The sequence below is a fragment of the Mus caroli genome, unplaced genomic scaffold (assembly GCF_978045245.1).
Source record: "Mus caroli unplaced genomic scaffold, Mus_caroli_1 scaffold_15, whole genome shotgun sequence".
Lineage (NCBI taxonomy): Eukaryota > Metazoa > Chordata > Mammalia > Rodentia > Muridae > Mus > Mus caroli.
The window spans coordinates 101,377,984-101,393,170 of record NW_028227270.1 but is presented as its reverse complement, the minus strand read 5'-3'; the positions used below and the strand labels follow the sequence as shown (position 1 = coordinate 101,393,170).

At 41.8% G+C, this 15,187-nt stretch overlaps 1 protein-coding gene across 1 annotated transcript; it reads left to right on the top strand.

The window, feature by feature from the left end:
- Window positions 1-1,823: 1,823 nt before the first annotated feature.
- On the top strand, window positions 1,824-11,668 carry Sfrp4 (secreted frizzled related protein 4). Its single transcript, XM_021180700.3, has 6 exons — window positions 1,824-2,646; window positions 3,766-3,846; window positions 3,932-3,997; window positions 5,849-6,047; window positions 8,801-8,864; window positions 11,216-11,668. Exons 1-6 carry the CDS (start codon window positions 2,202-2,204, stop codon window positions 11,405-11,407), a joined length of 1,047 nt encoding a protein of 348 aa, XP_021036359.1. The 5' UTR covers window positions 1,824-2,201; the 3' UTR covers window positions 11,408-11,668.
- The last annotated feature ends 3,519 nt before the right edge of the window (window positions 11,669-15,187 follow it).

Genomic DNA, 15,187 nt, shown 5'->3' with positions numbered 1-15,187 from the left:
CAACTAGAGGACAATGGCTTTAGTGCTAAAGCTGCAAGCCTTTTGGGAGGGCAGGAAGAGGAAGGACAATTGACAAGAGTTTTCAGACAAGTCCCTCTGCTCTGTATAACACTATGAAAAACAGGGACAGACTGACTATCCGTGGGCCTGATAGGTAGGGTTTCACACGACATTGAAGGCAGCTTCCTTAGACTGAGTGTGAACTTGGAGTGAGCCCAACAATGAGCTCTACCCCTCTGTCCCAAATTCCTGTCTTAATAGTTTCCTTCTTTTAGTTCTTTTCTTGTTTTCATTTAGTGTTGGGATGAACCTAGGGTCTCATCTATACTGGGTTGGAGGAAAGTGGTGGGAAGTTTTTATCCCTCTGTCTGTCTCTGTCCTTCTGTCTTTCTATACCACCACTCTCTCTTCTCATTAGAAAGTTAATCTAGTAATCTTTACTGCTCAGTGTGTGGGTGGCGGGGGTGGGGGTGGGGTAGATTAGGTTTGGGATTTCACTAGCAGAAAAGGCATGAGCTGTCTTTTGGCCACCCCCTTCTGCTTGATATTTTCCTATGGTATTTGGCATCTTTGGGACTTGAGACCTATTCGGTAGGAAAGCAGAATGCCTTTATCGATTGCTCGGGATGAATAGGTACTTTACACAGATCTAATAGTATCTGACCTCATAGGAGCATTAATGTCTTCATAGTGTCTGTCTCTATACCTCACACAATAAGGATGACAAATGCAGTTGTGGTTTTTTTGTTTGTTTGTTTGTTTGTTTGCTGTTTTTGTTTTGCACAGCTGTTTTAATCCTCAGTCAGATTCACACCTAAGCTAACTTGTGGGCATCGGAGTTGGAGGGAGAGCCAAAAGAACTTCCTTAAACCCAGGTTTCAAGCTCAACCATACCTTTAAAGATTAACACTCAGAGAACGTGTTTTCTTATTGTCAATGATGAGAGCAAGTTTACATCGGAAGTCTTGCTTTCTGATTGGCAGGCATTTGGTGTAAACTTGCAACAGTAACACCTCTTTTCTGTGAACCAGCATTGATTTTCAGGTTTCTTTCTAAAGCAAAGAAGAGGAAAGTAAACATGCATGCTCACTTTCCAAAGCTAGTGAGTTCTCAGTCAAGTAAAATAACGGGCAATTTAGCAAAGATCACGCTGGTGGATTAGGAAAATCTTTCAGCATGCAGCATCTCAAGTTATCTTTGTTTTCTACTGTTTTCCAGTCATGTTGGGCTCAGAAATTAGTATTTTAGAGAAAGAAGCGAATAGAGAAACTCCTCCAACACAGAGATGCTCTTGCACCCCTGGGCAGTTCCAAGTTCCTGGAGCAGGCACAGACCAAATGCCTGGTAAAAATCTGAGCCAGAACTAAGTCTAGTGGCCACAAAACAACATCAGTAGCAACAACAATAGCAAACTCCGCACAACTCAGGGCGGTCTGGGGAAGGCTTATATAAACTGCCAGTGCTAGTTCCAACACTTACTGTGCTAGGCTTTCCCTGATCCACACTGCCCTCATAGCTGAGGCGCCTCTCTCGCCCCCTATGGGAAAGGAAAAACAAATGTTTCGAAATGAAAGGGCAACAACAGGGTCACGTTGCTCCAGTTGCTCCAACTCTGAACTTAGGGAAACTTTAAGGCCGACTTAGCAAAGTCTCCCCTGCACAGGCTTTTATCCAGAGTCCCAAATGGCTAAAAGCAAGATGCTCCTTTTCTTGATCTGAAGAAAAAAAGACTAGCAGACGAAAAAAGGATAGACTTTAGGGGAAAATGCAGAACTATGGCCCTTGGCTGTGGAGCGGCGGAGATGATGTCATCGCTTCTGCCGGAGAGGCTGGGGGTGGAGCAGCGGAGTGGGAGCCGGCTTTGCTCTCGCCGCTGCCAAGGCTGCTGAGCCCACGTCAGGGGACCGGTCTGGATAAATAGGGTTCCACAATGGCCGTGGCCCGCTGCGCTCCGAGCTGCGGGACCCGAGACTGGAGCTTCCCGCGGGGGTCGTTGCTCTGGAGGCTGAGTGCTGGCGCTGCCAGTGCCGGTGCGCCCAGGGGCGATCGACGGCCAACCCCCCAGAACTCCTCATCAGTGCAGACTGGAGCTCCAGCAGGAAAGCTCACTCCAGTGCCCCAAGGTAAAGAGATAAGGAGGTCAACGGGGCTGGAAGAAAAGGGTCCTCCCAGCAGAGACTGCAGCCCAGGAGGACAGTGCCATGCTCCTCTCCATCCTGGTGGCGTTATGCCTGTGGCTGCGCCTGGCGCTGGGAGTGCGCGGAGCGCCCTGCGAAGCTGTGCGCATCCCCATGTGCAGGCACATGCCCTGGAACATCACCCGGATGCCCAACCACCTGCACCACAGCACTCAGGAGAATGCCATCCTGGCCATCGAACAGTATGAAGAGCTAGTGGACGTGAACTGCAGCTCTGTGCTGCGTTTCTTCCTTTGTGCCATGTACGCACCGATCTGTACCCTGGAGTTCCTGCACGATCCCATCAAGCCCTGCAAGTCTGTGTGCCAGCGCGCACGTGACGACTGCGAGCCCCTCATGAAGATGTATAACCACAGCTGGCCAGAGAGCCTGGCCTGCGATGAGCTGCCGGTCTATGACCGTGGAGTTTGTATCTCTCCAGAGGCAATAGTCACTGACCTTCCAGAAGGTAAGAGAAGAGGAGGTATCAAGGAGGCCAAGAGATTCTAGGGAGAAGCAGATGGTGTCTGCTTAGAGCCCAGCAGCTCCTGTCCCAACCTTGGGGGAGGTGAAGGGCCCAGAAGATTATCTCTCAGGGATTTCTCAGGAGAGAGAAACAGCTCCCTGAAGGACATGGGGAATAAGGTTGTTGGAGAATAACCCATTAAAGTGTTCTAATTTAAGGTAAATAAAAGAAACAATACCCTAAGCAAAGAAAGCTGGTGCTTGAGATAGTCCCAGCGCGTGGTGGCTAATTCTCATTCCATGCTGACCGGGAGTTCCCTACTCCCCACCCGGCGGCGGCGGCAGCGTGAAAGTTTGTAAATGTAGTCGCCCTGGTTAAACTCCACTATGTGCCTATGTTGTGGTCACTGAGCAGAGCACTGTGGCATGTTGGTTAATCTGATCCTGTGTCACTTCCTCCGTTGTTTTCTTTTATGCTGTTTTACTGTTATTGTTGGAAGGGACACTACGAATTCATTTCTTGAAATGAAACCTGAGAACATTATTGCATTATTTTATTGAGGCTTCCCCTAAGTCAGATCATCCTCTATTTAAAGAGGCTGCGCCTAGGATATGAGTTAAAGGGGGTGGGTGTGATTTATCAACCTTGCTTTAAACGATTCTCTTATTTGGAATACTGGGGGGAAAAGTTTACGTTAGACAACTGCTTCAACTTTGTTAAGCCTGGAAGTTATGCTTAGTACTGTTGATAATGCAGCTGTGGACTGTTCCTGCACTGCAGTGGGAGGTAGCAGCGTGGAAACAGGCTGGTGGTTCTAACAGAAGACTTCGAACAGCACTATCAGGGTGGCTCAGGGAAGGGGCGAGGAGACTGCTCCAGGTTAGTGTCAGGGATGTTCATTTGCATCAGATTCTGTTTGAATCAGTGAATTCTTGACTCGAAGACTTTTTTCCTTCGGCCTGAGTTGTAGCGAGAAAAGTAGGTAACAATCACATTATTTTTACTACGGCAATATTGTGTTGGATGTTTGTATTGGCTTGTAGCCTCCAATGGTTCCTTATTCCATGTGAATGAGGAGACCTAGGCACTGACTACATCCCTGAGGCCCTGTTTGTGTTTCAGATGTGAAGTGGATAGACATCACACCAGATATGATGGTGCAAGAAAGGTCCTTTGATGCTGACTGTAAACGTCTGAGCCCTGGTGAGTTCTGTCCTCAGGCTTCCTCTGTTCTGCACACAGAGTGATGTCCTTTCCCCACTGTCCATGTATTTTGTGTCTCTTTCAGATCGGTGCAAGTGCAAAAAGGTGAAGCCAACCCTGGCAACATACCTGAGCAAAAACTACAGCTATGGTAAGTTTTCTGATAACAGCATTTGCTTTGGGGACTTGGCACAGCAAGGCACTGAAATTGCACGAGACTGGATATAGTAGTCAAGAAGGGGTAATGGATAGGTAATTACATGGTTTCTGAACCACTCAACAACCATAAAGTGTCTTTTCTGGGTTAATGAAAGCAAGCACAAGATAAATAACTCACATAAAAAAATAATGACCTCAGTGAAAACGGCTGTGCACAGAGACTGCCGCTCCGTTTCTCAGGTTGTTCCCTTACAGGAAGGACAGGGCTTTGGACCAGGATTTGTTTATCTGAAGACCAGAGGATGAAGATATGACCATGTGTCTTTTTCTTCACCAACAGCTACAGATGCTTAGGCATCCTCTCTTTTACTTGAACGAACCATTTAGTACTTCTCCAGAGGGAAAAAACAAAGGCCATGCTATTTTAGAAGTTTTGAGTATTTTTAATTCTCTATCATCATTTGGAAATACAATTCTCTTATGTTCTTTAAAGATTTGTACTTGAGATCAGAAACAATTCAATTGCTTGCACTGGCACATATGTGCACACACACACACACGACACATACCTACACTATACAAACATATACATGAAAAGAAGAAAAAACCAGATCAAGTGCCTACTTGGGCTATTTAATATTTTATTGAATTTCTAAACTTTTAAATTTCTCCTAAAATAACAAGGACAAAAGAGTAACAGGAAAGATATATAGTTTCTTCATCAACTTGGTTTTCATATTTTAACTGATACATGATTTCAGTAGAATATTTAGATTATTTAGAAAGTTGGAGAGATATGGAACTCTCTCCTTGGGAAATAACCTGTAGTTAGGTTGTCAGACTTTAGAGTCATGAATAACCAATGTGGATAATTCAATTACAGAAAAATTCTTTTTCTTCCAAATAGGTTATTTTCCTGAAACATGTTCTATGTGGATATTGCCTAACTCTGTTCTGCTTAGTGCTTCATCTGCCAGGATCCCCAATAGGTCCAACCAGAGTTTCTCTGCTACTATTATCTCTGGGGTACCATGCAGATAATGAATTGTTCATTTGGTATGCTTTTGGCTCCTCCTCAAACAGCTTCTTATGGTGGAATTCAAAACAGTCTTATTTTGGGGCTGATCTACAATTCCACTAGAAGCACTAAGTAGTAGCAAGATCCAAAGAATTTGGAACTTAAAACTTGATCCAAGGTGATGACCTGAGCGTCCACCTGTAATAATGCCTCATCCCTACTCCTTGGAGCTTGTATTGTCATGCTACATTAGTGAACTGAGGGCAGCAACTTCTAGAGTCCTTGTAGTTGGGATATGTTAATGTTAGGCTTCAGGCTGTCCAAATATCTAGACATGAGCTCAGCCTGAACTATGAGAGGATTTCTAGTGGTTAGATAAAAGCCAGCATTCCCTAGGGACCTGGCAGTTATGACTAACGAATTCTTCTGTAAAAAGTAATTCAAACATAGCATGGATGACTGAATGAATAGAAACTTCACCTTGGTCTCCAAAGCTGGCAATATGCCTATCCTCCAACCCATCAGAGGGAAAGTAGAAACAGATAAAAATGTTTACAAAATATCTGGTTGATCTATAAGCCCAATTCCAGGCTAACATTGGCCTTCTAATTACCTTTTCATTTTGTGGTGTGATTCATTAATTTTCAGACAATGTTGACAATAAGATGTTTTGTGGGCTTTCTGCCTATACTGGGACTGCTTGAACATGATCTTAATTACAGAAATAACACTTTTTAAAGAAGCTCTGGATTTGGCCCCAAAACACTGTCTCTAGTTTCTTCCAATGTCTTCCATAACAACACTTACTTGAGTTTTTGATTGCAGTTATTCATGCCAAAATAAAAGCCGTCCAGAGGAGTGGTTGCAATGAGGTCACAACTGTGGTCGATGTAAAAGAGATCTTCAAGTCTTTGTCACCTATCCCTCGAACACAAGTCCCTCTCATCACCAATTCCTCTTGCCAGTGTCCACATATCCTGCCCCATCAAGATGTCCTAATCATGTGTTATGAGTGGCGTTCAAGGTAGGTCACAGGGAGTGTGAATTTCACTCAGTAATCATGGTTTTAAAGAACAAAGTAATACCAGTTGTCATTTAAAAATATTTTAGTAGATGTCTCTTTTGAGATGCTGTATTTCCTAAGTATCAGTTAGTCAAAACATGAATAATATAACCAGTTAATAGGATGAAAGAAATTTAGAAAAATATTTTAAAAGAATCTTTAAAATCTTATTTCAGAATCCATTAGCTGATTTAAAATTGTATCCAGGAGTAGATCATTTTGAGTAAGAGTAGTCATTTCAAGTCATTGTATTAGTCTCATGGAACACTGTACACATACACTAACTTACATAGAAACTTTAAATTGGTTTCTGGATCTGAGAATCCATGACTATCAAATCAAATCATTGCAAAGCAAAGTACAATTAAATAATCACACGTATACCTCTAGCTGGGAGTACTGTTATGCCTATATTTCCCTGGCTTTTTCCCTTATATCTCCATACATTTTTTAGAATGAAGACATGAACTCGGCAGTTCACATCCTAGGACAGACCCCATAACCTGCTGTAATTTCATCTAGAAAAAAAATCATGTGTTTTTGTATAACAAGCTGTCTTTCATTCTCTTGACATTCATGCTTGTATGTTACTTCTTTTTTTTTTTAGATATTTTCTTCATTTACATTTCAAATGCTATCTCGAAAGACCCCTATACCCTCCCCTCACCCTGCTCCCCGTAGGTTACTTCTTGATAAAACCCAAGACTCCTCTGTTCCTCTATGGAGAAAAGCAAATGCCATTTTTGAAAATGTCCTAATTTCGGAGCCTAGTTGTGTGTCCTATCAGTTGTTGCCCTCCGCTGTAGCACTGCACTATCTGAGCTTTCAAGCTATTCTACTTGCAACTGGCTCAAGAGTGGACAGTGCTCTGAACTCTTGCATTCTGTTGCTGTAGCAGACCAGGGTTCATTTAGGGACATACTAGGTTATTAGTCACGAGATTCTTTCTGGGCAACTGAGTGGGTTATAGACTCATCCAGTGCAAATATTTTTCTGTTTGTCTGGGATTTATGTAAAGAAGATTTTTAAAGTAATTAGAGATCTATCTTCTGAGAGGCACAAAACTGGCATGAAGCTACTCTTTTTGGATCCCAGTAGTTCAAGAATAGTCATAAAGATAACCCAAAAGAAATGTTTTCCTTTTTTAAAAATCTCCAGTACTGAGGATTGTACCTAGGGCCTCAAGCACGCCTCGAGTTCAACACTTAGTTAAACTTCAGCCCTCTGCTTACTTTTTATTTTTAAGACAATGTCCTAAGACTAATCTTGAATGCATTCTGTAGCCCAGGCAGACCCCAATCTTGTGAGCTCCCTTCCTCAGTCTCTTTTTCAAATAGCTGGAGTCACAGGCCTGCTGAAAGCAGACCCAGGAAAGGGGAGTGTGCTTGAAAACAATGAGGGCAAATGCAAGAGCACTTTACTATGAAAGACATGTGGCAAAACAATAGAATATGCATGTGGGCATGGCAAATATATTTATTTGCAAAAACAGTCTCTTTTCTCACTGCATTATGAAACAAATTTAAAATGGACTACATAGGTGACTGTTTTAGAACTGTGGCCAGAAAGAACAATGGATGATTAGAAATCTGACCCTTGAAAGACAAAATGCTCTATAAGCACAAAGCCAATGCACGGAAGTGCAAGAGAAAATATCAGTGCACGTTGTTGCTAGATGATACTATATTATGTGCACAACAGTCACAAAAGTAGATAGAAAAGGCCATACCTCTGTAATGGATATGATGAAAATGGAGACATTGTTCTCTCAAATTAGCATTTAAAGTGCTAGGAACACAATGCAAGATGTCTGCATGAATCCACTTAGAACCTATCTTTGTGTAAACAGTAAATAAACAGTAAAATTCTCCTTTGTATTCCCAAAGCTCAAATGAGCAGGAGATCCTACTTTTAATTAATATTTTAATGGTAGTGAATTAGATGAAAATGAGGCTATTTTTAAAACAATTTTTACTCTATTGAAAAACCCTGGTTTAAACTATTTATTTATGTTTACTTTATGTGTGGGGACTGTTTTGCTATATGTATATCTGTGCATCATATGTGAATGCAGTTGCCATGGAAGCCAGAAGAGGCCATTATATCCTCTGAAATGGGAGGTAACAGCTGCTGGTTGGCCTCTGTGTTGATGCTGGGAACTGAACTCAGATCCTCTGCAAGGGCAATCAGTTCTCTTAACTGCTGCACTGTCTCTCTCTCTCCTCTCTCTCTCTCTCTCTCTCTCTCTCTCTCTCTCTCTCTCTCTCTCTCTCTCTCTCTCTCACACACACACACACACACACACATACACACACACAGCCCCTTTTGGCCCAACATTCTACTTTCAGAACTTGTCTAAAGGAAATAATAAGCCAGTGCATATTATTCTGTACAAGGATATTAAACACAATAAGTAGAAAGTGGAGGACAGCTAAGTAGATATCCACAGTTGTACTATATAGTTTATTGTTTATTTGTGTTTTTCTAATCATCCCAGAAAACAAATATAACAACGAAAAGTAATGTATAGTATAGTCTACATATACAGTGTGCTCAGAAAAACATATAGGAACAAGAAAAATCCATAGGTCTTTCGCAGTGGATATAGAGGTTGTAGGAATAAGAATTATTTGAAAACAAGTATGATTTTTTTTCTTTATGGATGTTTTACCTTTTTAATAAAAATTTAATTGCCAAAAATTTACTTTTTTTAGGATGATGCTTCTTGAAAATTGTTTAGTTGAAAAATGGAGAGATCAACTCAGTAGAAGGTCCATAGTAAGTATAATCAGCAACATGGTGGGAACGTGTAGCCATGAAGGTAAGAAATCCCACAGATGGGGATTCTCCATACTGCCTTCTCTCCAAGCTCTCACGGGAGCTCGTGCTGTTTGAATCTGCAGTTTAGAATCACACCCAAGTTACTTGGAATTGTTATCAGAAACTGTTGTTCAACTTCACAGTTGACACAGTTGGACTGAATTATAAGGCATCAGTTATTCCCAGGTTAAATTGAGCCTTTTGTTTCTTAATTGTATTACAACTTAGTAATAAGAGTGAAGAGTATAAAAATTTGGTAGTCACTGGATTAGAATCAACATATATCTGTAAGTATGGAAATATTTCTAAAACCCATACCACAATTAACCTAACTAACATACTACGTTGCATTTAAAATAATATAGGGCATGTCTCTATGCAAAAGTAATTCATTTGTGGTCAAATGTATAATTTCAGTGGTACTATCATTGCCATATTGATGATTACATTAGAGTTAGAATATTCCCCCCACCCCAGATGAAAATCATCTGCAACTTAAAATGGTAACAGGTTTGGAATTTTTAGAGGACATTAGCTCCTCAAAATAAATGTAGACTTATTGAGGAGAATTTATGCATTAGTTACATGAAAGAAATCATTCCTCCTCAGTTTTTCAGTTCGCAGGAATAAAAATACCTAGGCAAGGCACTAGAGTATGTGAAAAATTCACTTAGGAAGAAGACAGCTGAAGACTGAGCATGCCCACAAAATAGAACCGACATCTATGTGTTGAGCTGTGCTAAGCACTCCTATCAGAGACTTGGGAGCTACCAGGCAAGTGTGTTCACTGTTGTGTGTTGTATGCCGGCCCGTGGCCTACTTGAACAGGGTACACCTGGGAGGCAGGCTGGGGCTCAAAGAGACTTAGACTGCAAGAGAGGATAATGAAGCCAAGACAAAGGTTCTGATCAAGGCCCTTGATTTTACTCAAAACTGTGCTTATAAAGGGGGAAGGCCCATTCTCCCCCCCCCCCCACCAGTCCATTCTTGGTGTCTGGAGCCAGTCTGCAGGTGACAAGCAGGATAGGATGTGCCTCCGGAATATCTCTAGGACCTCTCAGCAGGTAGCAGTGTCTTGGAGGAGAGCAGTGGCAGGTGATAGAACAATAGAGCCATCAGGGTCAGAAGGCTCCACCCTAGGTAATCTCCTTCTAAGTGGCAGAAAGGTCAAAGTCTGGATCAGCCTGTTTCAAGGCTGAGGGAGGCTACAGTTGTGAGATAAAATATTCTAGCAGAATTGCATTTCTGGTTCCCATGATAAAAAATATAACTGAAAAATCATTGGAGAAATGAATTCAGCCTCTGCTCTCCACACTCCACATGTGTGTGCACATACACACCAAATACATACATGCATACATACATACATACATACATAAACAAACAAATGAATACCATAACCTTTGTTCTGAAGGAAACTTGGTTATGTGTCAGGTGACTCATTCCTCAGTGTTCTGGGCACTTTAGTGGGTCACAGCAACACACTATCTGCTTCTCTGTGTCTCACAAGTTTTTTTGGTTTCTTTTTGGTTATTGTTTATTTGTTTGTTTTTCTGCATCCTATCATAGTTCAAAAATATAACATAATACTATAAGACATTTTGAGGGAGAGCACTTTTATTATTTTACATTACTGCAATAATTTTATTCTTGATATTATCTTTTACTATACCTATTAGTTAAACTTTATGGTAGGTACATATAGGCAACAAAAGCCATAGTATCTATGGAGCACAATACTGTTCATGGTCAGCATTATGCACATGTGATATTGGAATGATACAGTGAAGAATGGTTTTTGTTTTGTTTTAGATATAGGGATTTCCTCAATGCAGTAAATCACTGGTTTTGTACAGAGAGTAAATACATTACTACTTTTAGCAATAGCAACATTATTTGAGAAAGCTTTGTTGTGTAGAGATACTATACTGAGGCTGGCCATTAGAAGCACACAGGTAGGACTTGAGTTCTAGAAACAGTTGGAGAACGCTGAATTCTGGCAAGAATTTTTAATGGTTCTACGGTCCTGTGAGAATAAACTCTGCATGCTCATTTTACTGCTTGTGACAACAGTGCCCAGGGTATCGGTTGTGAACGTCAAAGAACTTACTTGTGAGTGTTGAGACTTCTTTGCACACAGAGCACTTTCCAATCACTGGATGCATGATAAATGCCCAGCATAGGGAATCTACAGTAATTGCCATGACATTACAGAAGAACTGCACTAACATGAAAGCTCACAGGTCAGTTCTGGTATTGATTGAACAGCATAAAAGGGTAACATGTAACATTTACAAATTGCCTCCCAGCAGTGGGAAGAGAGGCTTCAGGAACAGCAGAGAACAATTCAGGACAAGAAGCAGATAGCCAGCCGCACCAGTCGCAGTAACCCCCCAAAGTCAAAGGGAAGGCCACCTGCTCCCAAACCTGCCAGTCCTAAGAAGAACATCAAAGCTAGAAGTGCTCCCAAAAAGTCAAACCTGAAGAAAAGCACAAGCTAATTACTTTCTGTGATGGAGCCACCCTTACAGGATAAGGTGGTGCTGCCTGGGACAGCCTACAGAAGGCCACACACCACTTGCCTTAAGGACCCACTGTGGTTCGCTTTATAGACACTTCTTGCAGCATGTCTCATAATGATAGCTTCAATGTTTTGCTTTAAGCCACAGAGCCCTGTTACTTGTTGGTTTTCTGGTATGGAAAGTACAAGAGGGAAGGCTTATGGAAAGGTTCCTGAATTCACAGTTGTCTGTGTGCATACTGTGTAAGACCTTCTGTTTTGAGAGTTTGACCTAAAATGTACATTATAAAGTTCACATACTATGTCAAGCAAAACTTTTTTGACAAAAAATATTGAATATCCTTTGACTTGTGTTAAGAAGTTGGTGACATATTAAATGTTATTGAAAACATGTTTTTGACAAAGGCAGGGGAAATGATACTTAAAAGATCTTCATGTGTTTGTTGTCTGCAGAAATATTTTTCTGATGAGTGGGGTTTTGAAAAGCTTAGAGCTATGGCATGTGGGAAAGGGTAATGTGTGTTTATCAGACTTTCAATTCTGTCTTTATCTAGAAACTTTGAAAATGAAGCTAACAATGACAAGTAGAGAGAGGCAGACTGTCAATCTCTGTGTTCTTGTCATCTGGCTACCACACCAACCTGGAGATGCTCCTCACCAGTTACCCATGAGCTTCCCCACAAACAGTATTCTTCTTTTCCCCTGTATGACTCAAGTACCAAGGAGACATCTTGGATAAGTCATCAAGAGAGCTGGACCATTTCACTCTAGGGCATCATAGTTCTTCTAGTCATGAATAGTACAGGAGATTCTCTGTGCAAGTGCAGGTACTCACAGCCTCCACGCAGTGTCTGTGGAGCTATGGTGGCCGGGATGCCTAAGCTGGTTCGCAGTGTGCTATACCATAGGCACCATACTCACTGTTTCCATGATACAGGGAGCAGAGGCCACTTGGCTACCCACTACATATGGAGTTAGCAGAACAATACAAAAGCTTAAGACTTAGATTTACCATTGTCCCTGATGGTCACAGAAAAGTTAAGTGACATATCATAGTCATAGTCATTGAGACACAAACTGAGATGAACAGGACAAGAGCAAGAGGAGAAGCAGTTCTATGGGGAAGTATTGAGTGCACACTAGTTGCCTCCTGAAGGCTTTAGTTTTGTTTGTAGTATGACTTCAAGCTGCTGAAGAAACTCAACAGCATCAATAGAATACAAAACAGATCCACTGACTATTAAGGAAACCCAGTTAGGTATTTCACATAGCATCTAAACTCTAGAATCTCTGGACAAGTCATGAAGAACTACTAATAGCCTATGCAACCTGTTAGCAAAAGAGGATTGATTGACAGAAAAGAGTTAGAAAGAAAATCCATCACACTTTGCGGAAAAGGAGGAAAAATACTTCTGTAAAAATATTTTAAGTGTAGAACTGCAATAAATGTTGGAGAATGACTTTATAAATTTAAGTAATATTTATGTAAAAAATTTAACTAAAATTATGTAGTGAACGTTACACAAAATACTAAATAGTGATCTGGGGAGACAGATTTAGTCAGCTGAGTGCTTGCTATGTAAGCATGAAGACCTGAATTTGATCCTAGGGTCCATGAAATTTGATCCTAAGATTCATGTATAATAGCCGAGCCTGATGAGCAGTGTTTGAAATTCCAGTGTTGAGGTGGAGACAGGCAGATCTCTGAGGGAAATGGAAGTTCAAGTTCAGGCAGATAATCTAGCACCTGCAGAGAGACAAGTGGGATCATCCCATCTCTCTGACCCAGCCAGCCCACTGTCAGCTGATGGACAGCTCAATTGTTCTCAGTGGCCAGGATGAATATTCAGTAGTAGAGAAGAAGCAGTGTCTCTGTTAAAGATTGCAGGTACAGCTGTGAGGAAGCTTCCTCCCCTACAGTAAATGTAATAGTTCCTTAAGCCAAGAGGAAGCCAAATGCCCCTGCAGCTCCAGCCCACCTGCTGAGGAGAATCAGTTATTTGTAGAAACCAGTTTATGCTTGTATTAGTTAGGGTTTCCATTGCTGTGAAGAGACATCATGACCAATTAACTGGGGTTGGCTTATAGGTTCAGAGTTTCAGTGGATTATCATCATGGCTGGAAGCACAGCAGTGTTCAGGTAGCCATGATGTAGTTGCTGAGAGTTTTATATCATCATCCAAAGGAAGCCAGGAGCAGACTGTTCTTAGGCAGCTAGGAGGAGGGTCTCAATGTCCCCCATAAAGTGACAGGCTTCCTCCAACAAAGCCACATCTCCCAATAATGCCACTCTCTGGGCCAAGAATATTCAAACCACCACAATGCTAAAAGCCCACCTGTCTCCCCAAAGCATGATAACAATATTTTAAGGTTCAAGATGCAAATTGCCTTTCCCAGTCAAACCCCTTTAACCTTCCCAATTATCTCCCCAACTCAATCACCTTCTTATTGTAAATCATGCATAAGCCAGAGATCCCTGGAATCACACACATTGGGGAAAAGAAGGAAAGCTTCAGTTGGATTTCCTAGCCAATAGATTATGTTCATCAGCACGATCCCTAAGTGCAATCAACTGTCTATAGAAGAGAATGTGCAAATGATTTAGTGACTGGCCAGTCTACCCAACCATTTAGCTATTAAGATACCTCAACACTTCTCCCTTCTAATGAATAGCCATCCACTAATAAGATTTGCACTAATGCCTGTTTTTCTTATCTACACAGAAACCCTTAATGTCTAGGAGAGTCTTCTCACCAGACATAGCTGTTTGGGATTAATATTAAGTGAGGTCATGAAAAATATTCTATTCTATTGGCAATGCAACACACCAAACATCTGGTGCAGATAGCTACTGAAAGTTTATTTGGAAGTATAGACAAAGACCCAGGTATTAACTCCTGGGCCCATGCTGATTGAGAGCCATAGGGAGCAGTGGTTATGAGCCACCCCCATGCAAACACCAAGCTGGCAAGAGTTATTAGAGTCCAACTACAACTTTGATTCTTGGTTCATTGATTTCTTGAAGAGTTTTTTTTAGTTCTGTTTATTGATCCAAGAGGAACTTGGTCACTGATTTCAGGTAAAATTCTTTTACCATCCAGCTGTAGCCTGGAAACTTTAATCTATCAAAGAAATAGAAATTGAAGACAAAACCTCTAAGCATAAAGCCACGGTGTAGCTTCCAGGATGAAGGAATTCTCTACCATTCAAGAACAAAGAGTGGCAAGCTGAGAGGTCAGGCATCCTCCCGACCATCAACATCAGTGTCTCTACCATCAATACTAGTGTCTGACACAAAGGAGAAAAGAGCACAACCTGCCAGAGCAGCACAGGGGTATGAGGAGTGTCCTTCCCTCTCTGCTGTTGAGGAGCTAGTGATGGGATGGCATTTGAGGGCCAGTCTCCCAGGTTTCACCCCAGGAACATCACAAAAGTTAAAAAACATGGTCAAGAAATCTGCTTAGCACTCAGTGTCCAGGCCAGTTCTAGAAGCAGAGAAGCCCTGCCTTAAGGCAGATTTCTTCCCCCAACCAATCTGGGCATGTTTAGTAGGCTCTTCCCACAACCTGTTCTCAGTGACTACATCCCTCCCACACTGGCCAAGCCTGGCCCTCACTGCCCTCCTTGTCAGTCACTACTTTCGTCAAGATGCCCCAGTGTATATACACTGTACTGTCAGGGATATTACTGTGCTCCAAAGAGAACTTTGCGTCAATAAATAAGTGCTCTAATGAAACCCACTAAAATCTGATGGGGCATA